This window comes from Schistocerca americana, chromosome X, assembly GCF_021461395.2.
Source record: "Schistocerca americana isolate TAMUIC-IGC-003095 chromosome X, iqSchAmer2.1, whole genome shotgun sequence".
NCBI classification, from domain to species: domain Eukaryota; kingdom Metazoa; phylum Arthropoda; class Insecta; order Orthoptera; family Acrididae; genus Schistocerca; species Schistocerca americana.
The window spans coordinates 799681223-799703220 of record NC_060130.1 but is presented as its reverse complement, the minus strand read 5'-3'; the positions used below and the strand labels follow the sequence as shown (position 1 = coordinate 799703220).

The following is a 21998-nucleotide window of genomic DNA, read 5'->3' as shown; positions in this document are numbered from 1 at the left end:
TTTGAAGCGGATACATCCGTCAAGTATCTGGGTGTGACTATTCGAAATGATCTCAAATGGAACCATCAGATTACAGAAGTAACGGGTAAGGCGAACTCTATATTGCGGTTTATTGGTAGAATCCTGAAGCGATGCAGTCCTTCAATAAAGGAAATTGCTTACAATACGTTAGTTCGTCCAGTCTTAGAGTATTGTTCATCTGTATGGGACCATTACCAGTTGGTTCTGATTCAAGAGATTGAGAAGGTTGAAAGAAGAGCGGCAAGATTCATGACTAGTACATGTAGCCATCGTGACAGCATTACAAATCTCATAGAAAGTTATAAGTCACAAACACTTGCAGATAGATGACGCGCTAAACGGTAGGGACTGCTGACTAAATTCCAAAATCTGATCTTCGCTGAGCATGTGGAGCATATATTATTACCACCAACTTTCAAATCATGCAATGATTACTATTCAAAGATAAGGGAAATTAGAGCTCGTACTGAGGTGTTCAGAAAGCCGTTTTTCCCTCGTGCGACCCATGAGTGGAACAGAGGGGGGGGGAAACATGACCTTGGCACGAATAGTGCCCTCCACCACACACTGCTTGGTGGCTAGCGGAGTATATATGTAGATGTAGAAATATTCAGCTCATATTCTTTTGGATCAGATTGTTTTTAATTTTAGCTGTTCAAAATGAGTGCTCAACTTTGTGTTAAGTTTTAGGCCATGTGTATAGGCAGATTTCTCCTTTACTTTTCTCCCAACGGCATATAATTTGAGAGTGTTAATTTTAAATTTTTAAGTACTTTTAGCTGAATATGTTGTCAGATATTTACTTATGGATGACAAAATATATATTTTCTTTTACAGGAACTGATTGTCATCAGAAGTACAAAATGTGGAAATTATCTCGTTATTTGAAGTTTCATCAGAAACATTTTGATACGAGGATCCAATTGAGATCAGATTCCACAGCCTCCTCGTTTCAGGAAGGGAGAGAAATTGAAGGTTTTGTTGTGACACAATCTGGAAGTGTTTCAGATCATATTAAAGCCATATGTTTAACACATTTGGAAACTGGGGCACAGTATGTTCATTTACAAAAGAATGATCAAAACAACGCTTTTGGGGTTGGTTTCCGAACAATTACTGCAGATTCCACAGGATTACCTCATATTCTGGAACATACCACTTTGTGTGGGAGCAAGAATTTTCCATGCCGTGACCCCTTTTTTAAAATGATTAACAGGTCAATGGCAACATTTATGAATGCAATGACTGGTCCTGATTTTACTTTGTACCCATTTTCTACTCAAAATTTCCAGGACTACAAAAATCTGATGGCAGTTTATCTTGATGCAGTTTTTAACCCTCTCTTAAATAAAAATGATTTTCTGCAAGAAGGCTGGAGATTAGAGCATGAAAATGTGGAAGACAGAAATTCTCCAATAATCATAAAAGGAGTTGTTTACAATGAAATGAAGGGTTTGTTCTCAGATAACCAATCCTTATTCTCTCAGCATTTGTTAAACAGTATTCTTCCAAGCCACACCTATGGCCATGTTTGGGGTGGTAATCCAATTGATATTCCAAAGTTAACGCATAGTGACCTGATAATATATCATAAGAAACATTACAATCCCAGTAATGCATTTTTTTACTCATATGGAAACTTTCCATTGGAATATAACTTAAATTACTTGAACAAAAATTATTTGTCTGGAGCAAAATACTCGGAGCGGTATGAAGTTCCCTCTGAGAAAAGGTGGACTTCACCACTACACAAGCATGTTGGTTGCAGACTAGACCCACTGATACCAGATAAAGACAAACAGTCAACAATTGCATTTAGCAGCCTTTGTTCTGATGTTACTAATATACAAGACACTTTTGAAATGTCAGTTCTTAGCACACTTTTGTTAAAAGGACCTAATTCTCCTTTTTTTAAAAGCTTGATTGAATCTGGATTATCTGCTGGGTTTGCGCCAGTCACTGGTTATGAAAGTCAGACTAAAGATACTATCTTTACAGTTGGTCTTCAGCATGTGCGTCAAGCTGATTTTGATCAAACCAGCGAAGTGTATAATAGTACTATTGATAAAGTGATTAATGAAGGATTTGACAGCAATAATATAGAAGCGGTCTTACACGAAGTGGAACTATATAATAAATTGGAGGGAGAAAATTACGGCATACGCCTCTTAATGAACATTGCACCCATGTGGAATCATGGTGCCAATATTGTAGAGAGCCTGCAGCATGACAAACACCTCTTACTTTTGAGAAACAAACTGAAAGAAAATCCAAAATATTTCCAAGATAAAGTTCTACATGAGATTAAAAATGAAAAACATAGACTAGTTTTAACAATGTCACCAGAGGAAGACTATGAAGCAAAGAAAATTTCTGAAGAAGAGAAGGTATTGAAAGAAAAGCTAGTTGCTCTATCACCATTAGAAACATCTGAAATCTTTAAACAAGGGTTGGAACTTCACAAGTCACAGTGTGCAGTTCAGGACGTTTCATCATTGCCTACATTGACTGTTTCAGATCTTGCTCAGTTTGTTGAAAAAGTTCCTGTTACAAAACCATTTCCATCAGAGGTTCCCTTTTATGTTTATGTTCAGCCAGTAGATGAAGTTACCCATTTCAGAGCTGTTTTCAGTACAAAGGAACTTGACTCTGAACTAAAAAGTCTTGTGCCATTATTCTGTACTGTTGCACCACAGATGGGAACAAAAAACTATTCATTCCGAGAATTTGAACAGTTGGTGCGTTTAAAAACTGGAGGATTTACCTTTAGCAAACATATTTCAGAAGATGTTTTCAAAACACATACTTATGAAGAAGGTGCTGTTTTTTACTCTCATTGCTTGGATAAAAATGTGCCTGATATGTATTTGTTAATGTCAGAATTTCTATCTCATATGGATTTAGGTGATATTCAAAGATTTGAAACTCTTACTAGACAGTTGTCTGTGGACTTGCTTAACAGCATTTTTGATTCAGGCCATCATTATGCTATTTCATCTTCTGCTTCACTCGTAAGCCCTGTTGCACGTCATGTTGAAAGTTGGACAGGGCTTACCTACATCAAAAAGCTACAAGAAATTGTACAGCAACGTAAATTTCAGGAGGTCCTTTCCTTACTAAGTAACTTACCATCTGAATTAATACATAAATGCATCTCCAGGGCTGCTGTCAATCTTTGTGAGAAGAATTCAACTGATAGTGTGGAAGAAGCAACCAATTTTTTGAAAAGGTTTTCTGCAGTTGGTAACCCCATAACAAAAACAGAAGAGGAGGACTTCAAACAGGTCTCAGATGCAGCTGTGCATCATGTTCACAGCATCCCTGTAAATTTTGTATCTAAGTCAATAATGACTGTGTGTTATGGTGATCTCCATTTTGCTCCACTTAGAGTTCTTGCAAGATTGTTGTCAAATTTATACCTGCATCCAATAGTTCGTGAAAGGGGTGGTGCTTATGGATCAGGTGCACACATTTCTCAAAGTGGAGTCTTTAGTTTCTTTTCTTATAGGGATCCAAATTCAACAGCCACATTGGACACATTTGACAGTGCATGTGATTGGGTTAGTGCAAATAAATTTTCTGATACAGATATCGAAGAAGCCAAATTGGGGATCTTGCAAAAACTTGATGCGCCAGTTCTACCTGAAGACAAGGGAATGAGAGAATTTCTTTATGGCATAGATGACAGTATATTTAATGGCCATAGGCAGCAAGTCATGAATGTAACCAGGGAGCAAATACATCAGGTGTCAGAAATGTTTTTGAGATCAAACAAATGTGGTAAGGCGATTGTAGGCCCAAAAAATAATGAACTGGGAAATAGATTATCTGAAAATTGGAACACCATTAATTAAGAGGTATGATATTGGAAAAGATGCTATCATTTTTTGAAAATATATTGTGGTTGAAATCTAATTCTGATTCAAATAGTTTTTCATACTTCAGAGAATAAAGACTGCCTGTGTGTTGTGTTTCATTCATTTGTTAACTAAGAAATCTGAACTGAAACGTTGCAGCATAAAAATTTGATGTAGTCTTATTTTATATAAACTCGTGTGCCAATTAATATTAATATTTATCATTACTCATGTATGTAAATGTTTATAAAGTTTTGTAAATAAAGTTTTCTGTGTGATGTAATATTTTACTTTTTGTGGTAGCATGAGGACCTTGAAATATAGTAAATATAAGCATCATTGATATGTAGAAAATTTCCAAATTTCCTGGTTCATAATGACTTACATTTATTGTATACTTTGTTATTCATAGAGAAACAAGTTGATTAGTGCACACCTCCAAGAGAAAAGTACCCACTTTATGTGAGGAGCCCCCCCCCCCCCATTTCTCCATTGGTGTTTGTTAGAATTCTTATTTAATTATTTTGTTTGTCTGTAGGTTCCCACTTCTTATTCTGTTAATTACACTTTATTTGTATTGTCTTCCTCTGACCCAAGAACAGGATTGCAATACTTTAAAAAAATATGCTGCCTGACAAAAAAGGAAGTACTCAGAAGGGACGGAGGAAATGAAATGACACTTCACGAGTGGAGAGGGAGGGTAGGTGATGATATTCCAGTGATTATGAGATAGTCTTAAATTTACGGAGAACTTGGCAGTATAAGCCCACTTATCAGTTTGATGTTTCATGCCCTCTGGCCTGGATGCATGCACCGATTTTTGGTTATGAAGGGTGCCGTAAAGCGGTTGTATCCTCTCCATAGGCAAGCTAGTCCTCAGCTGTTCAGCTGTTTTAACTGGTCCTTGATATCCTGGACACTGGCTCAGGGACTGAGTCGATGTCTGAACTTCTACCACTCTTTCTATGGGGGACATATATGGGGATCTTGCTGATCACGAGGTACCTTAACATTATGCAGGCAGTTTATAGAGATATAGGCTGTGTGTGTCTTTTTGAATAATGGTACAACAATACTGTCCCATGAGAGGTAACACATGAGGATGGGGGATGTCCGTGATGTACCATTGTGCTGTCATAGTTTCCTTCAACGCTACCAGCCATGAACTGAGATCGTGCCTAATGGCTCCCAACACCATGATGCCAAGAGTAACGCTGCTGTGCCTCTCTGAAACAATGGGAGATTGGAATCTCTCTAGGTTGTTGCCATACTTGCCAAGTGTGGTCATTTGGAGTATCGCCGAACTGCAATTTATCTCTGAACCCAACGTGACACCAGTCAGTAGCAGTCCATCTTTCCCAGTCACGGCACCACCACTAATGCAGCTCGCTCTTTGTGTTAGGATGCGGTAATTCCTAGTCCAGCAGCTGTTATTCTCTGACAAATGGTACAGGAGAACACAGAATGTAGCAGGGGGTGCATTACTTGTTCTTGGATGGCAGGTGCAAATATGAAGGAGTCACGACACGCTTGGTGCACAATATGGTGAATCTCACTTTTAGTGGTCAGATAGTGTCGATCAGGACACTTGATTACAAGTGTGCCTGCCCTCACATTCTCATGCAGTCCAGCATTGGGCCAGAGTCACATCCAAATGCCCCAAAAATCTGGATATTGTGTAATTCAACCAGACAACCAAATGGAGACCCAGAATGAGGCCACTTTCAAACTCATCAGATGGTTATAACTGTCTCGTGCAAGTACACAGCATCTCCATGTCCTGCACAGTGATCACTCAACATCTGATGCTGTTCACACTCCTTACATATCCTACAGGTCTAGTATAAGCACTAATGCACTCTGGTGGCCAGTCTACGAGCCACAGAGAATTGCATCTCTACTTGTTTACATACCTACCAATGGTGTGCACATGTACCAAGTTACACAGAAATCTTACCAAGTCTTCTGGGTGCTTCACTTTTTTACACAGAGATTTCACACAGGCATCACAAATGAGCACTGGAATTTGTGGTTTTCCTCCTACTTACAAAGGATTTATTCTTCGTCCAATAGGTTGTACACTGGGTGTATTGAATGATTTTTTGAACATTCACATAAATGAATTGCACAATCTTTTATGAAATTCAGTCGTGGAACAATAATTTCAAACAACACAGTTTATGAATGTGTAGCAGAAAAAAAGCAAAAGAATACACATCCCACAGTACAAATTATGTCTGAATAACTTTTACAGGTGGGACACAATTATTTTCTTTTTTTTTTTTAAATTTATGGTACTAAGAAAGACATTGCATTCTGATTATTTAAACACAGATTTTGAACAATCAGTTCTTATTTCAGCAGCTCATCTGCTTTGTTTTCCAGTGAGTGAACAGAGTGGCAGATATTTACTCTATTTTCCTTACAACCAAATTGGGATTTGGAGCCATCTTTGGTCTTTTCATGGCAGCTGGCTTTAGATCATCAGGTTCAGCCATAGAACTCTATCATTCATCAATGTAAAAGTTCAAAACAAAGAGATGTGTGATGGATTTTCTGTTGACTCCCATGAGTTGACAGTGACCAAATCAATTAAACAGAAAAATATCCTTATAGACCACTTCCTTGCTCTTGTTGATATTCAATAATGGGAACTCATTCTGTCACAGAGATCCACACCTCCCAGTGATTTGCTTCATGCACAAATACATTTGGGTTGCTGTGTTTGAACATATTAGTATACTTTTTGTCCTATCTCTGAACTATCCTAATAGTATGAGCACAGGTAAAAGTGAATACTTTAGTAACAGAATGATTGCCGGTCTATTTCACAACTGAATTTTTCCCAACTCCTTTGAAAAATCTATGAAAGGCTCTGCTACCTCTCTTCTTCTCTTTGTCTGCAGTAAGTTTGAATTTGATCCTCGATGAAATACAGCGGGCTAAATAATGTTCCTACTGCATGTATTTGTCTTTGAAGCAGGTATTCTAACAATGGGAGGAAAGTGAAATACAAATCAGAGTACATTATGTACTTGCCAGAAACTACCCTCTGTGTCAGCTCTTTGATAACAGACTCTGTATTACACAAAATAGGTTCTGGGTGCCCAGTACACCACGTACAAGTTCCCAGGTAAATGAAAAAGTCGAGCTCCAGTACTATGCAGTTGCTAGCAGAAAATTGATCAACCCCACTGGATTTGGTTCATATCTTCAGTTGCTGCCTAAGAGATGTTGTCCAATAGAAAGCAATTGTTTGTTCATCTGTGGACAGGTGCTTAGGAGAAGGAAAGGAGAGACTTTTTGTTCTTGCCATGTCGCTGTTTGGTTGCACTTTCCATAGCTTATTTTTTTACTTTGGTTTCATCTAGAATGTTTAAATTGTCTACAAAGTGCAAATAATTCCCAAGTTTGATAATTTGTTTCTTAAGCAGCACTGTTAGTGTAATTAAACACTAGCTTGTTACTTTTTGAAGTAACGTCTTTGCAGTACTGTAGAAGCAAAACAGTTACCTGAAGATCTGTACAAAGGACATCTACAGTGTTTAAAATGCAATTGACAGAAACATTGTATTGACAAAGATGAAAGTGTATTGTTCCAACTGAATTTGAGTGAAAGCCTGAAACATGTCTTGGCATAATAAACCTATACTTAAAGTAACTGGTTGCTGTATTTCATAAAATAATGTTACAGTTAAGTATGCAAAGGGTTCATTGTGCCGGGGTTCAAAATTCTGGATTCACAAAGCACACAGGGTTAAAAAGAGAGCTGAAGTGTGGTTAACAACTGTGCCTATGGATGTGAAATTAGCATCATTTTGGTTAAAACTTAGGCAAGAAGTTTTGAAGGAGTGCTTTTGCTACTAATAAGTTCAGTAAATGCTGAACATCATTTGATAACTGAGATACTGAACCAATGAAAAGAATGTGGTGACTGTATAGGCACGTCATCATGAACAAATAGCTTTCACATGCTTGAATAAATGCTTCACGGAGCTCTTGCTGTGTTAGATGTTTCAATCTTGAGCTTTAGATGACTTCCTCAGTTGTCAGCAACAGGAGGCTGGATTTCAGGTGGCTGTTACATACTTTAATTGCCCGAATTATGTTATGGAGATATCACAAAGTCAAGGAACTTCCATAAGCCACCAGAGATTATGTTTATGTCTATGACTGAAGAATAATGATAGCAATACAGATTTCATTAGATGGTGGATCAAGTACCTGTTTCCAGTAACCACTATGGGTGTATCCACTGTGCTGGTTAAAGTTGTTATTCTGATCAAATGGACTGATGAGTTGGGTCATCGTCACCCCACCGTGAGCAAGTGAAGAGTGCATTGAAATTGTCGGTAAAGACAACACTACTAGCCCAATGGTGTTTTGGTTATATTTGGATGCAAGTGTTGGTGAAGGGCACGCAACTGACACACGATTTTTGAACAGCTGTATGTTGGATACAGTTAAGAAAAGAGCATATGTTGATTTGAAGTTTTCTGTTCTGAATGGCCAATACTATTAGCCCTCAGAGCATGTACCTTTCCTTCTAACTCGCCCTGCATAGGTGTAGGAATCACAAATGGGAAAAAAACTGTCTTTACATTTGCAAACAAGTATTCATTGTTGTACTGCAGACAGGAAAAAAAAAAATCTGTAGTGTTCTCGGAAATTCTAGTGCTCAGAACAAACCATCCTTCTTCTCATTAGTAATGTCTCCAGCTGTGGTTATAGTAATGCTTCCAAAAGTAGATGAAATTCCAGTGCTTTCACAGATATGAGATGAGATGAACACAGTCAAAACACATTGCATGACTGTGAAGCTTCAGAGATGTAAAGTATGTTTAACTGCTTGTTTACTGTGATTGTGTAAAACAGTCACATGTTAAATATGTCCACTTTTCCCCAAAAATGTTGGTTATGAGCTGGAATAAAGTACTTGGTTTTAGAAAGCTTAAGGGGAGTACAAATGCCATATCCTTGTTAATGTTAAATTTAACATATTTATATCCCATTTCCTCAGGAACTACCCAAGATAATAAAACAAAACTTTGCCGGGATATGGAGTCATATCTTATACATTCACTAATCTACGATCAAGTATCTAACTTTATTAGGAAACAAGATATGAATTTCTTAATGAAGGTTGTAAAAAATTAACTAATTATGTTATGAGCAAACTATGCTATTTCTACCATTGCAGATCTACAGAAACATAATACCACTGTCAGTAAGAGATAAAAACATCAGAGCTGTAGTTAAAGTAGTTTCTGAGATGATGGGAAACATTTGCAAAAAAAATACACTCCTGGAAATTGAAATAAGAACACCGTGAATTCATTGTCCCAGGAAGGGGAAACTTTATTGACACATTCCTGGGGTCAGATACATCACATGATCACACTGACAGAACCACAGGCACATAGACACAGGCAACAGAGCATGCACAATGTCGGCACTAGTACAGTGTATATCCACCTTTCGCAGCAATGCAGGCTGCTATTCTCCCATGGAGACGATCGTAGAGATGCTGGATGTAGTTCTGTGGAACGGCTTGCCATGCCATTTCCACCTGGCGCCTCAGTTGGACCAGCATTCGTGCTGGACGTGCAGACCGCGTGAGACGACGCTTCATCCAGTCCCAAACATGCTCAATGGGGGACAGATCCGGAGATCTTGCTGGCCAGGGTAGTTGACTTACACCTTCTAGAGCACGTTGGGTGGCACGGGATACATGCGGACGTGCATTGTCCTGTTGGAACAGCAAGTTCCCTTGCCGGTCTAGGAATGGTAGAACGATGGGTTCGATGACGGTTTGGATGTACCGTGCACTATTCAGTGTCCCCTCGACGATCACCAGTGGTGTACGGCCAGTGTAGGAGATCGCTCCCCACACCATGATGCCGGGTGTTGGCCCTGTGTGCCTCGGTCGTATGCAGTCCTGATTGTGGCGCTCACCTGCACGGCGCCAAACACGCATACGACCATCATTGGCACCAAGGCAGAAGCGACTCTCATCGCTGAAGACGACACGTTTCCATTCGTCCCTCCATTCACGCCTGTCGCGACACCACTGGAGGCGGGCTGCACGATGTTTGGGCGTGAGCGGAAGACGGCCTAACGGTGTGCGGGACCGTAGCCCAGCTTCATGGAGACGGTTGCGAATGGTCCTCGCCGATACCCCAGGAGCAACAGTGTCCCTAATTTGCTGGGAAGTGGCGGTGCGGTCCCCTACGGCACTGCGTAGGATCCTACGGTCTTGGCGTGCATCCGTGCGTCGCTGCGGTCCGGTCCCAGGTCGACGGGCACGTGCCCCTTCCGCCGACCACTGGCGACAACATCGATGTACTGTGGAGACCTCACGCCCCACGTGTTGAGCAATTCGGCGGTACGTCCACCCGGCCTCCCGCATGCCCACTATACGCCCTCGCTCAAAGTCCGTCAACTGCACATACGGTTCACGTCCACGCTGTCGCGGCATGCTACCAGTGTTAAAGACTGCGATGGAGCTCCGTATGCCACGGCAAACTGGCTGTCACTGACGGCGGCGGTGCACAAATGCTGCGCAGCTAGCGCCATTCGACGGCCAACACCGCGGTTCCTGGTGTGTCCGCTGTGCCGTGCGTGTGATCATTGCTTGTACAGCCCTCTCGCAGTGTCCGGAGCAAGTATGGTGGGTCTGACACACCGGTGTCAATGTGTTCTTTTTTCCATTTCCAGGAGTGTAGTTTTTCATCATTTTTGGGCACCCAGGTCAATTCAATATTGTTGAAAGACTCGTGTGCATTTTGAGTTTTTCCTGTGATGCTATTCTTCAGAAGATCTGGATGTGCTAGATCTCTATATGTTAGCTTTATTACTGCTCCAAAAACCTTCAGGCATGGTGTTTCTGTGGGTGTATTCGGCCCATGCTGCCTCAGCTTCGTGGTATTTACACCAGTCAATTGAACACAAGTTGTGTAGTGGCTTCTGATCACTTGATGTCTTGCGGAAAAACAAAACGTTGTCAATGCTGCTTTTCTCATTTATACCAGATTTTTTTGTATTCTTTCTAATGGCTTGGCCATAGTATTCACTTAACTGATTGCTTGTTTTATCAGTCAGATGCCCTCTAATAGTCTTGCCATCTTCAAGCTTTTTGCTAGAAAAGTTTTGCCTGACTTTATGCAGCCGGGTACCCATTCATTTCTGCACAACTGACACATTCTAAATTTTCCAGGGTTAGGTCATCATAGGGCCTGCTGTCAATTATTGATTTGAATGGACTGGAATTGCCATCGCCAATGAATATAGCATAACAAAACCCATGTTGTTCTTGAAAGCACTGAAAGATCTTCGCAGCTGAAGCACTTTCCATTCCTCTACTGGATTCCGTATATGTTTTGTGACAGTTGTGTTCATGCAATTGTTTCTTTTCATTATTAGTATGAACTTTTGTGTATGCATCCATGGCAATGTTTTGACAATACTTCAACATCAAGCTCCTTCCTGGTATCAATACTTTTGGCAGCTGGCCCCTTTTCTGCCATGATCCATCAAATGCAACGCATACATCATTCTTATCATTATTTTCTTTGAGTGCTTCCTCTGTTGCAGAATTCAGTTATTCTTCTAAAATTACTTATACTGTTTCCCCTGAGGCATGTGTGTATCTTGAAACATTAGTAGGGGGCTTGACAAATTCATAAGAGCTCACCAAAGTTCCATTCCTAGGGCCTTCTTCGATGCACCTCAGCCTATAGAAGTATCTGATGTTTGTCTCAAAAAGGTCATTGTTTTTACTTTTTTTAGATATCGAAAATACTTTCTTACTCTCACAAATTGAATGGGAGACTTCCAAACAAAGAACTAAACCATTTCTTTTGAAGACATTTTCAGAAATTATTTCTCCACCATGCAGATTAAAGCATGTAGTTTCATTAAACATTAATTTAGTACACTTACTCCTAATATTAAACTGGTATCACTGGTACTGGTTTCACTGTACACTTTAATACTGTTCATGAGCTGCTTCTTGGAAGCGCTTGGTGGTGAAGAATTCTTTTCAGTGTTGCTTGCCCTAACCTCATTCTCCGGATTTAAACTTCCAACAGGACGTATTCTGTAGACTCTCTTGCCCTTATTTATTCTCTCTTAAATATTCCCAATGGTGGAGTCATATTAAGAAGAGAAACACAACTCAATGAGCAACAAGTCCAAGTGAAATGTGTAAAGCATCTTACAAAACGTGGATGATACCGTGCATTCTACCACATACAGGAAGTGATATCAAAGCAATCAATGTAGCCAACTTATGCAGCAGGATGTTTACTATAAATCAACGTAAAGCACTGGCTTCTATAGCAAACAGATCCCAAGATATCTTGTCATGACTGAAAAACTACTCATGAAACCTGTAGAAATTATTTGTGCAGTAAATTATTTCAAAATAAATTAAAAACCAATGAAACATACATCAAATTAAAGAGGGAACTCCAAACAAGTCTTCAAAAATAAATAAGTAAAAATTGACATTTTATACTCATACCACCTTTTGTACTCCCCTTAACCCCAATGAATTTTAAAGAAGATCCAGATCTGCTGTTTTTAGTTTGGTCATGTGTTCCAGGAATATTTTGAGTGCTCAGGATATCCAAGAATCTTGCATTGCCGATGACATTATGACAAAAATGTACAGTGTAACTCGGATACAATTTGTGTGTGTATTATTACGACTGTTATATAAAGTGCTCAAAATGTTGAACTTTAGTATTGATACATGCTATAAAGTGAGTCCAGACAGACAATACTACACAATGAATTTAATCTGGATGTATCACAGCACAGGTTCGTGTAAGACATATTTTCTCCACAGATAAAATACATATTTTGTATTTCTTAAGCTACCAATCCAACGACCTTTAAATTTCTGTTAACAACGTTTCTATTTATCTGTGCAGAATGGGAAGCAAACCAGTCACACTTGCACCACATGGATTGCCTTACGTCCTATTAGATATCTTTTAATAACTCCAGTAGTCTCTGATTTAGAAACTATTGATGCTTATTGCTATTTAGATTCCTATCAGCGATTCACAGACTAATGATGCAATTCTTGAAAAACCTGCGCCGCATACTGAGAGACAGCCAGCATGGATCTTCAACTATCCGGCCGGAGTGGCCGAGCGGTTAAAGGCGCTACAGTCTGGAACCGCACGACCGCTACGGTCGCAGGTTCGAATCCTGCCTCGGGCATGGATGTGTGTGATGTCCTTAGGTTAGTTAGGTTTAAGTAGTTCTAAGTTCTAGGGGGCTTATGCCACAGCAGTTGAGTCCCATAGTGCTCAGAGCCATTTGAACCTTTTTTTTTTTTTTTTTTTTTATCTTCAACTGTCCTGTTGTACATATTGTGAAGAGTGATTTTCTTATGGTTTACAATCAAAATATTGTATAGAAACATCACATCACATTGCAGCTTTTGTAGATACCTGTCAGCGGACTATAATAAATTTTGAAAGTTACCGCATATACTCGAATAATCCGCGCATGTTTTTTCCCGAATTTTAGGACGAAAAACTGGGGTGCGCGGATTATTCGAAACATTGTTGGTACTGCTCCGCCTCCAACAATACATCCCATTATACTATTACATTGTTGCGGCCTCAGTCTGTGACGCATCAGTAACACGTTAGGAGTGAAGTATTAACGTCTTCAAACTTGTTAATTATGGCTAAAAGTTCTCGTTATCGCTCGTACTCTGCTAAAGAAAAAGTGAAAATTATTAAAGAAGCCGAGAATATTGGAAACCGTGCAGCAGGAAGAAAGTACGACGTGAGTGAGAGTTGTATTCGCGATTGGCGAAAAAATAAAACGCATCTTCAAGAAACTTATAGTAATCGCCGGGCATTTCGCGGCCAAAAAGCGAAGCATCCGGACCTCGAGAAAAGGCTCTGCGATAATGTAGATGAGAAGCGACAATACGAATGCGCGGTGACGAGTGAAATGTGCCAACTTAAAGCATTGTCTTTAGCCAAAGAACTAGGCATTACCAGTTTCAAAGCTAGCCGGGGCTGGCTATCAAGATTTTTCAACCGAAATGGTTTGGATTCCGGAGGAAAACTACTATCGCCCAACGGCTTCCAGGCGATTACGAGGAAAAAATAGTAAATTTTCATCGTTATGTGATACATCTGCGCCGTAAACAGTCCTATATATTATCGCAAATTGGTAATGCGGATCAAACGCCAGTCTATTTTGAGATGCCGCTCGACACCACAGTGAACAGGAAAGGAGAATCCAGTATCATGTTATGAACTGGCATCAGTGGGAAACAAAGATGTACAGCGATGTTGTGTGTAACTGGCGATGGACGAAAGCTACCACCTTACGTGATATTTAAAAGGAAAACTATTCCGAAAATATCAGTAAAAGGCATACCGGTATTAGTGAGAGCGAATCCGAAAGGGTGGATGGACAATGAACTTATAATTGACTGGGTGACACATGTTTGGCAACGTCGTCCTGGTGCGTTACTGAATTTACGCAATATGTTGGTCCTGGACAGGTTCCGCGGACATACAACTAAGGAAGTGCGAGACAAATTACAAAAAGGGAAAACTGACTTGGTCATTAACCCTGGAGGCCTAACATCCATCCTACAACCACTAGATGTGTGTATAAATCAGCCATTCAAAGCTGCACTTAAACAGCGATGTACGCAATGGATGGCTGATGAAAACAATAAGTTGACACCTAGTGGAAAAATCGAACGGCCGGATTTGTCCAAGATTTGTGAATGGGTGAAAAAGTACATGGGACTCCATTCCGCAACCACTGGTGAAAAAATTCTTCAAAAAATGTGGAATCACAAAATCACTGTATGGAACAGAGGACGACGCTCTATGGGAAGATGGTGAAGACAATGATTCTCCCGCTAGTGATGACGATGAAAGTGATGAATAGAGTGGTAAGAGAGGAATCGTAGCGGTATTGACTAAAATATTTTATTGCACGTACCGTATTAACAAATTCTTAAATAAGATAATTCACTTTTTTTTTGTCCCGGCTGGCGGTGATGATGTTCCCCGTCCGCCCGCCTGTCTAACGGGCCAGCCGGCGAGCTGCACGCCGCTGAATCGGTTGCGTTTTAACGATGTATCAACCTGTACAGCAGCGTTGCTTCAAACCAGTAGTTATTATACATACTTTTGAACACATCATAACGTTGGAACAATTTTTTTAAAAAATAAAACAAATTAAAGCAAAAAATAATTTTTTTCCCCTCTTCCTCAAAATTGGGGTGCGCGAATTATTCGAGTATATACGGTATTACCATGAAGCTGCTGGTGTAGCAAAACATGGAAAGGATGTAATGCATGGGAATATAGTATTCACAGAACACTCCTTGGCTGACCCCATTAGCACAATGAAACTGCCTCATGGTGCTGTGTGGACTGCATGTTACCTCTGCTGAAAAGTTAGTTGAATCTCTCTCCTTGGTCTCTGTTCTGGGGAAATATTTTATTCCAAATTTCCAGTTTCTGGGTTTTTTCTAAAGGTTTCCAGAAACATTGTGAGGGCTTGACACAATCACAATACTTTTCAACATGCAACTACACTGCAGCTGTAGCAGTTTGGCAACATTCACTACAAACAAAAACCATAACCACTTTTTTGACTGCCATATAATACATTATACAAGTCTGAATAGCTTCATGAGCAAGCTGTATGATCACAACAGCAGCAGTGCACGGACTGTTACGCAAATCATACCTGAGTTGTGTGTTTGCTTACTTTTGGTACAGAAGGGTAAACATTTGTGATTTCTTTTTGTGATGGTGGGACAGTATTTTGTAGCACTGGTACTGTATTACTATTTGATCCAATTCCACTCATGTTGTGTCATGAAAATCCTCTTCAAAAGATCTTTTCTATGTCACAGAAAAAAGTATACAGCTCTGTTTAAAAAGTTAAATCCATGTCATAATTCAACAGCTACAAATGTTAAAAATTTCTTGCATACATCAGAAAATTTTCCACACTGTCCACTATACCATAGCAAAAATTTCATCTTGATATATTTACTCATTCTGGATACATTTGGAATGACCTGTCCTGGCTGCCTTTCAATCTTTACATTCTGAAGGTAGAACTGTCACTAGGGAGTATTATACATCGCTACTGAACAAAGTGAACAATGCAGTTTAGGTTAAACATATTAACAGACCAAGGAGAGAGTTGTCTTGTGTAATAAGATTCTCCTCCATGTCTAGGATAATTGTTGCAAAACTGTATGACATGCTTCCACACTACACACCATCAAATTTAGCTCCCAATGATTCATTTTTGTTACCAATCCTGAAGAAATGGCTGGGTTGAAACATTCAAATAAAGATGAAGCTGAAACTGACATTTTACACAGATGGACAAAATATTATTTTTCTAGTGGTATTAGCAAGTTGGAACACCACTGAACTAAATGTATTTATAAGGAGTCTCGTAAAATAAATAAATCATTATCTCTGGTGTTTTTTTATATTACAGCAATGTACGAAAAAAAGGGATTACAAAATTATTTCAGTAAATCCACATTGCTACTGAAATTAACTTGAATTAGAAATTTAAGTAAACTCACAGAAGGTAGATGGAAAAAAATAAGAATTGCAACAATAACAATAAGAAATAAGAACCTACAGAAATGCGCATAGGTTTCCATGTGGCATTTAAGGGAATGCAAATCTCTTCTATCTCTAATGTTCACTAAGTAAATTCAGCAGCTCTTTATTATTGTGTCCACATTACTTCAAAGGCCATCAGTGAAACCCAACCCAACCCCCCCCCCCCCCCCCCCCCCCCCCCCTCACACGCACACGAGTTAGAATTTATATGCATGGGCAACACCCTGTGTGAAGTTCACAGACTAATATTGCAGTTTGTTCTAATTGTTTCTCTGGGCTAAGAGTATCCTAAATTGTTAAACATAGTAGTACTGAAACATGCTGTTGTGCGATAAATAGAACATAAGTTAATAAGCGTTCATATTTTAGTATTGGTGATGCGAGTACATCTTTCATTCAGTTTTTGCGTAAGCTCTTGAATATGATATTTTCAAGATTCGTAGAATTTATCTTCAGTCTTTAAAATTTAATGAGCATGACTTTACTAGTTTGTTTGGCCACCTTGTGACAGTAAAATTTCACTTTTACAAGAAACAAACTATTTTCAATATGTTTTGTTTTAGTTCAGTGACAATCTGCTCTCTGTGAGCCATGAGATGATCTTACTCACTAGTCAGTTTGCTAAATTATTTGCATTATAAACCTTTCACAATGAAATGATACGGGCCGTCTACAAGTAAAATGTTTTCTAACCACCTGTCATGTTTAGTGGCAGATGTTTGATATATAATTAGGACAGAACCCTTGGCCAACTCCCTCACTTTGAAACACCCAGTATATATTTTTGTGTTGCTGCTTGGTTCCTGAAGCTATACTATGACTCTGACAACAAATTATGTTTACTGAGATGTGTTTCTACGTTGCCATAAATTACCTTATCAGAATCCTTAAAAAACACTGGCAGCAAGGAAATTTCCCTGTATTTGAAACATTATTTCTTTCTTCCCTCTTATAATGTAGTTGTAGTCGTATGCTACATAATTGTCTTGGTGCACGAGCAGCAGCTTGTACCAATAAAATTTTGATCTAACTTGCTAACTACTAACCATGAGATGGTTACTAAATATTTTGCAAAACTCTGATGGGTTACTAACAGTTATGTTCTCCTACAGAAGAGAGAGAACATTTTGTGACTCAACACTGTGCATAGATTTTTGTTTTTGTTTTTTCCACAACTGACCATATAGTTTTTGTTGTAAGTATGCTTCTTCTACAACACATATTCTATTAAGCACAACTACAATTAAGTCATAGAGAGTACTAGTTTCTGACTCTTCGGGAAATACACAAAACAAAAAACTTCTGGAGGTGGATATACGTTGTCAATACAGTACTCTGAATATTTGTTGAATAACTTGCACATCAGTGCTGGAGAACTCCTGGGTATGAACCACACTCTCGGTTCACCCATATGCTGCCAGTTCATTCACTAAAAAAACAATGGTAAGTTTAACAATGGATGGAGGCAGTCTCACATCAGGCAGACAGGCAAATCCATATGCTAGTCAGATGTCATTGGTAGGTTCCAACAAAGTCCAAACCACATAATTTAGGGTCTTCATCAATGGATACACCAGAGAGCTTGCTGTAAACATGGGGTGGTTGACAAGTGAGACCATCACGGTCTCTGGCAACCCTTAAATTTGCTGTGGATGTTTGCCACTTGACCTGACACCAGCAGATGTGTCCTCCCATGCCACACCAGACACATGCATAATACGTCCAGTTCGGTTACAAGATCACTCCCCCCTTGAATCAGCCCATAGGGCCAGAACTACCCTGGCCAGAGCAGAGGAGGACGAGGTGTGGCTTTGGGTGCTGTCAGTGGTAGAGGAGCCATTTCTGGGTATGGCACCAGAGAAGCAGGAGACTGTGGGGCCATACTCTCAACTTGCTGTTAGTTCCAGAGAAGACTGTGGGTTTGACATCAAACCCAGGACACACTGGGAAGCATATTGTCGAGGTCCTGATCCATAACCATGATTCAAGGTGGCTGGAAAACCAGGAAGAATGAGGCTCCCGCCCCTGGGATGTCGTTTTGGAACCAGACCCTTATGTCTCCTGTTGTTGGTCTGTGAAGTGGACAGACCCCCCCCCCCCCCCCCCCCCCCCACATGTGTGCCAGATCCAAAGGTGGATCTTGCTGCAGAAGAGGCAGACAGAGCTGGTTCAGGTACCAGCAAAAGATGTCGTCAGGTGTGGGGATGCCTTGAGATATGGTCATCAGGACCAGCTGGCAGCCGTGATTGGATGGTGATGGAATGTCTAGCCAGGCTTATGTGTGAACAAGTCTACCCATACAGGGACGGCTACTTTAAAAAAATGTGACTGCTTCTTCTTTTTGTATCAATGGAGGTTGAAGTAGATCTAACACAAAATTACTGTGCAATAGTCCTGCTGGGCTTTGATCATGATCGGTGCCACCCAGTAGGACGGTAAAAAGAAAAGCCGTGCAGAACTGGTGGCCATGGATTTTGATAGGTCTTCCATCTGTGGTTTTAACATTCAGACAAAATGTTTAGCCATCCAATTAGAGGCAGGGTGCAACAGAGGTGCGGTAATGTTCTTGATTCCATTCCAGGTACAAAAATCAACCACATGGCACCTTGGAAAGGATCCTAAAAGTCTGCATCCACCTGATCCCATAGCTGGATAGGCATAAGCAATGGCTGACAAGCTTCAAGCAGTGCAGGTTGCTATGTCTGACAAGCTTGGCACTGTTGAGCCACGTGCACAATATCCTCATTGATCCATGGCCAATACGCATGTTGCCAGGCCAGATTCTTCATTCTGGAAATGCCCCAGTGACACTGATACAGGAGTGGCAGCATATGGGAATGCAGAACCTCTGGACTCACTACTCGATACTGACTGTTATCTTGACTCAATAATTTGTGAAAAGAAATAATGAAGTTCCTGTGAGGATGGCATTAGAAGGGCCTGTGGCCAGCCGGTTTGTAAGTTCGTAGAAACTGGCAAACCTGTCTGCAACATGCCTGGAAGTGATGGGAAACTTTTCCATCAACTGTTACAGTTGTGAACCAGTGTGAAAGCAGTCAGTCTTGTTTATCACATTTTTCATTGGGACCCATAGTAACTGTGACAGCACATCTGAAATTCACGTGTTGGGTCAATATATGATAATGAATGGAATATTGGTAATTAGACAAGAGAAGAGGCAAGTGTTGTAACCTCTGAGACATCCATTTAGGCAACTTTGACTTAGGGCCAAATATGGCTAACAACAGCTTATGATTTGGGATCCGATGAAATTTGTTGTCACATAGGAAAATGAGAACTTCTGCATACCAAAGATAATTGCCAGCGCCTCCTCCTCTATGTGGGAATAATTTTCTTGTTCCCCAGATAGTACCATAGAGGCAAACACGATATGTGAAAGAAAGGCCCCATTGCCATATGATGATGTGTCCATGGTCAACACTAAAGGTACATGAGGATGATACCAGGTCAGACAAGTAGTAGTTTGGAGACATTTCTTCAGCTTAAGAAATACTTGGTAACAGCCCACGAACTACTTGAAAGGGGCCCCTTTTCTCTGCAATTGATTCAACAGTTGGGCTAGTGTTGTAATTTGGGATGTAAATTGGGCATAATACATGACCTTGCTCATAAGAACCTGAAGCTCCTTTTTGTTCTTTGGGTAACCTGTGATGTCAGTTTAAGGTCTTCCCAGCTAAGGAAATACCCTATATAATCAACACAAACCTGAAAAAAAGGAGCATTTTGTCAAGCTACACTTTAGCCCAGCTGTCAAAAGCACTGAAAATATTTGCCAGACATTCAGTATATGCTCATGAGTTCTTCCTGTGACCACTATGTTATCCAGATCACTGATGCATTGTGGAATGTTGGCAATAGTTTGTTCCAGAGATTTCTGAAAGATTTCTGGTGCATTAGCAAAATTATATCAAGTGATTTACAGAGTCTCACACCATTCTTCAGTAATTTGCAGCATTTTCAGTAGTCAAATTCTGTAACTGACCTGTCATTGTCTTTAATTTTATGATACAGCTTCAGTTTCATCCTATGTGGTATTCTAATACCACTAGTTATTGAAACTGACTGAGTAGTAATGAATTTTTGTTTTTAATTTTTTTACAGAAAAAGAACTGCCAAAGGCAGATTTGAAGCTTTGTGAAAATTTAGTAAGTTTGTCATTCATTTTATTTCAAGGAGGGTTTTATATTGAGGAATATACTGTTTGAAGTGGATATTTTTGTTTTATTTCTTGCAGTCAGGGCGTAATAGTGAACATAATATTTGAGGCCTGGCCTTTTTGGTTATTTAAGGGTGCATAGTTATCAAAGGTTTTGAGGGGAGGGCTTTTCCAGTTCTTGGTTCTTGGCAATAGGTTGTCACAAAATTATGTGGTTCATGTACAGTTGCAGTGGGGTTGGTTTCACCTCTACCGTTAGGTTCTTACATCACATACACACCTTTGGCATACGTCTTTAAGCATTAATGAACATCTTTACCTGGATCATGTCTGATATTTGGGACCCTTTGTTAAGTTTATACAGTAGTACATTATGTTGTTTTAATGGTTAGGTTTGGAAGCAGCAAAAGTTGCCTTTTTAGATTCCATTGTTTTCACATATGATGACACCCATGTGTTTCGTGACTGTGATTCAGGTTTCTTCTCTGTTTATGTTTTATACGCTAATACATTACTGGACTAGAGCAGGGAAAAAAATAATGGAGGTACTACATATGTACTCTGTTGGTACTTCACAGTATATTACCTTAAGGTTGCTTCAACTAATACATTAGAGTACCATAATTTTTACGTTTGTTGTCTTATAGTTGTTTAGTTTTCAAATATTGGAATTGTGTAAATGTTCTTTGGTAAACAGGGCCTGAGGATGATAGTAATGAGCAGTCAAAACTAGCCGTGTGATAGAATAAAGACATTCTCAAGATACAGCTGTGGTAGTACTTTTCTCATATATTTGTCATTAAAGTTGTCAGTATTGTAAACTGCCTGCCAAGTGTTCAAGATATGGAGTCATATCACAAAATCTTTTTTTTTTTTTTTTTTACTTTTTTGAAATACAATCAACTTGATTCATTTCAGTGTCAATATTTAAGTAAAAAATAATCAGTGAAAGTATTGTAAATGATTGTGCCACTGTTTCTCTTTACTTTAGTTTGATAGTACACTGTATTATCAGGTTTTAGTTTTTAGTAGCACCATCAACATTATTTTCCCTGGAGAAACAGTCAAAAAGGTCAGGTTCCATTTGACTGATAAAGTCGTCCTTTTTTGAGGTATGCAACCATTCAGATTTGGTGTATAGTAATTCCTTGGAAACGTCTTGATCGCTATGTAGTTCACTTATGACGTGTTTTGAATAATCATCATCAGACAAAATATGCTTAGAAAAGCTCATACAAGTAAAATTTACTCTCTTATGTGCAATTGCCATTAAGCATCTTTTGAAAATAT

The 21998-nt window shown here is 39.5% G+C and overlaps 2 protein-coding genes across 3 annotated transcripts in view; both read left to right on the top strand.

Moving 5' to 3' along the window:
- The window catches only part of LOC124555642 (presequence protease, mitochondrial), a 53135-nt gene extending 48974 nt beyond the window's left edge, over window positions 1-4161 (top strand). For both annotated transcript variants that reach the window (XM_047129623.1, XM_047129624.1), the window contains one exon: window positions 859-4161. In XM_047129623.1, coding sequence (XP_046985579.1) covers window positions 885-3875 — 2991 coding nt within the window. In that variant the 5' untranslated portion in view covers window positions 859-884 and the 3' untranslated portion in view covers window positions 3876-4161. The remainder of the gene's footprint in view (window positions 1-858) is intronic.
- Window positions 4162-4490: 329 nt separating this feature from the next.
- Window positions 4491-21998, top strand: part of LOC124555643 (probable methyltransferase-like protein 25) — a 40527-nt gene continuing 23019 nt past the window's right edge. The window contains exon 1 of the mRNA XM_047129625.1: window positions 4491-4578. The gene's annotated coding sequence lies outside the window, so the exon portion shown is untranslated. The remainder of the gene's footprint in view (window positions 4579-21998) is intronic.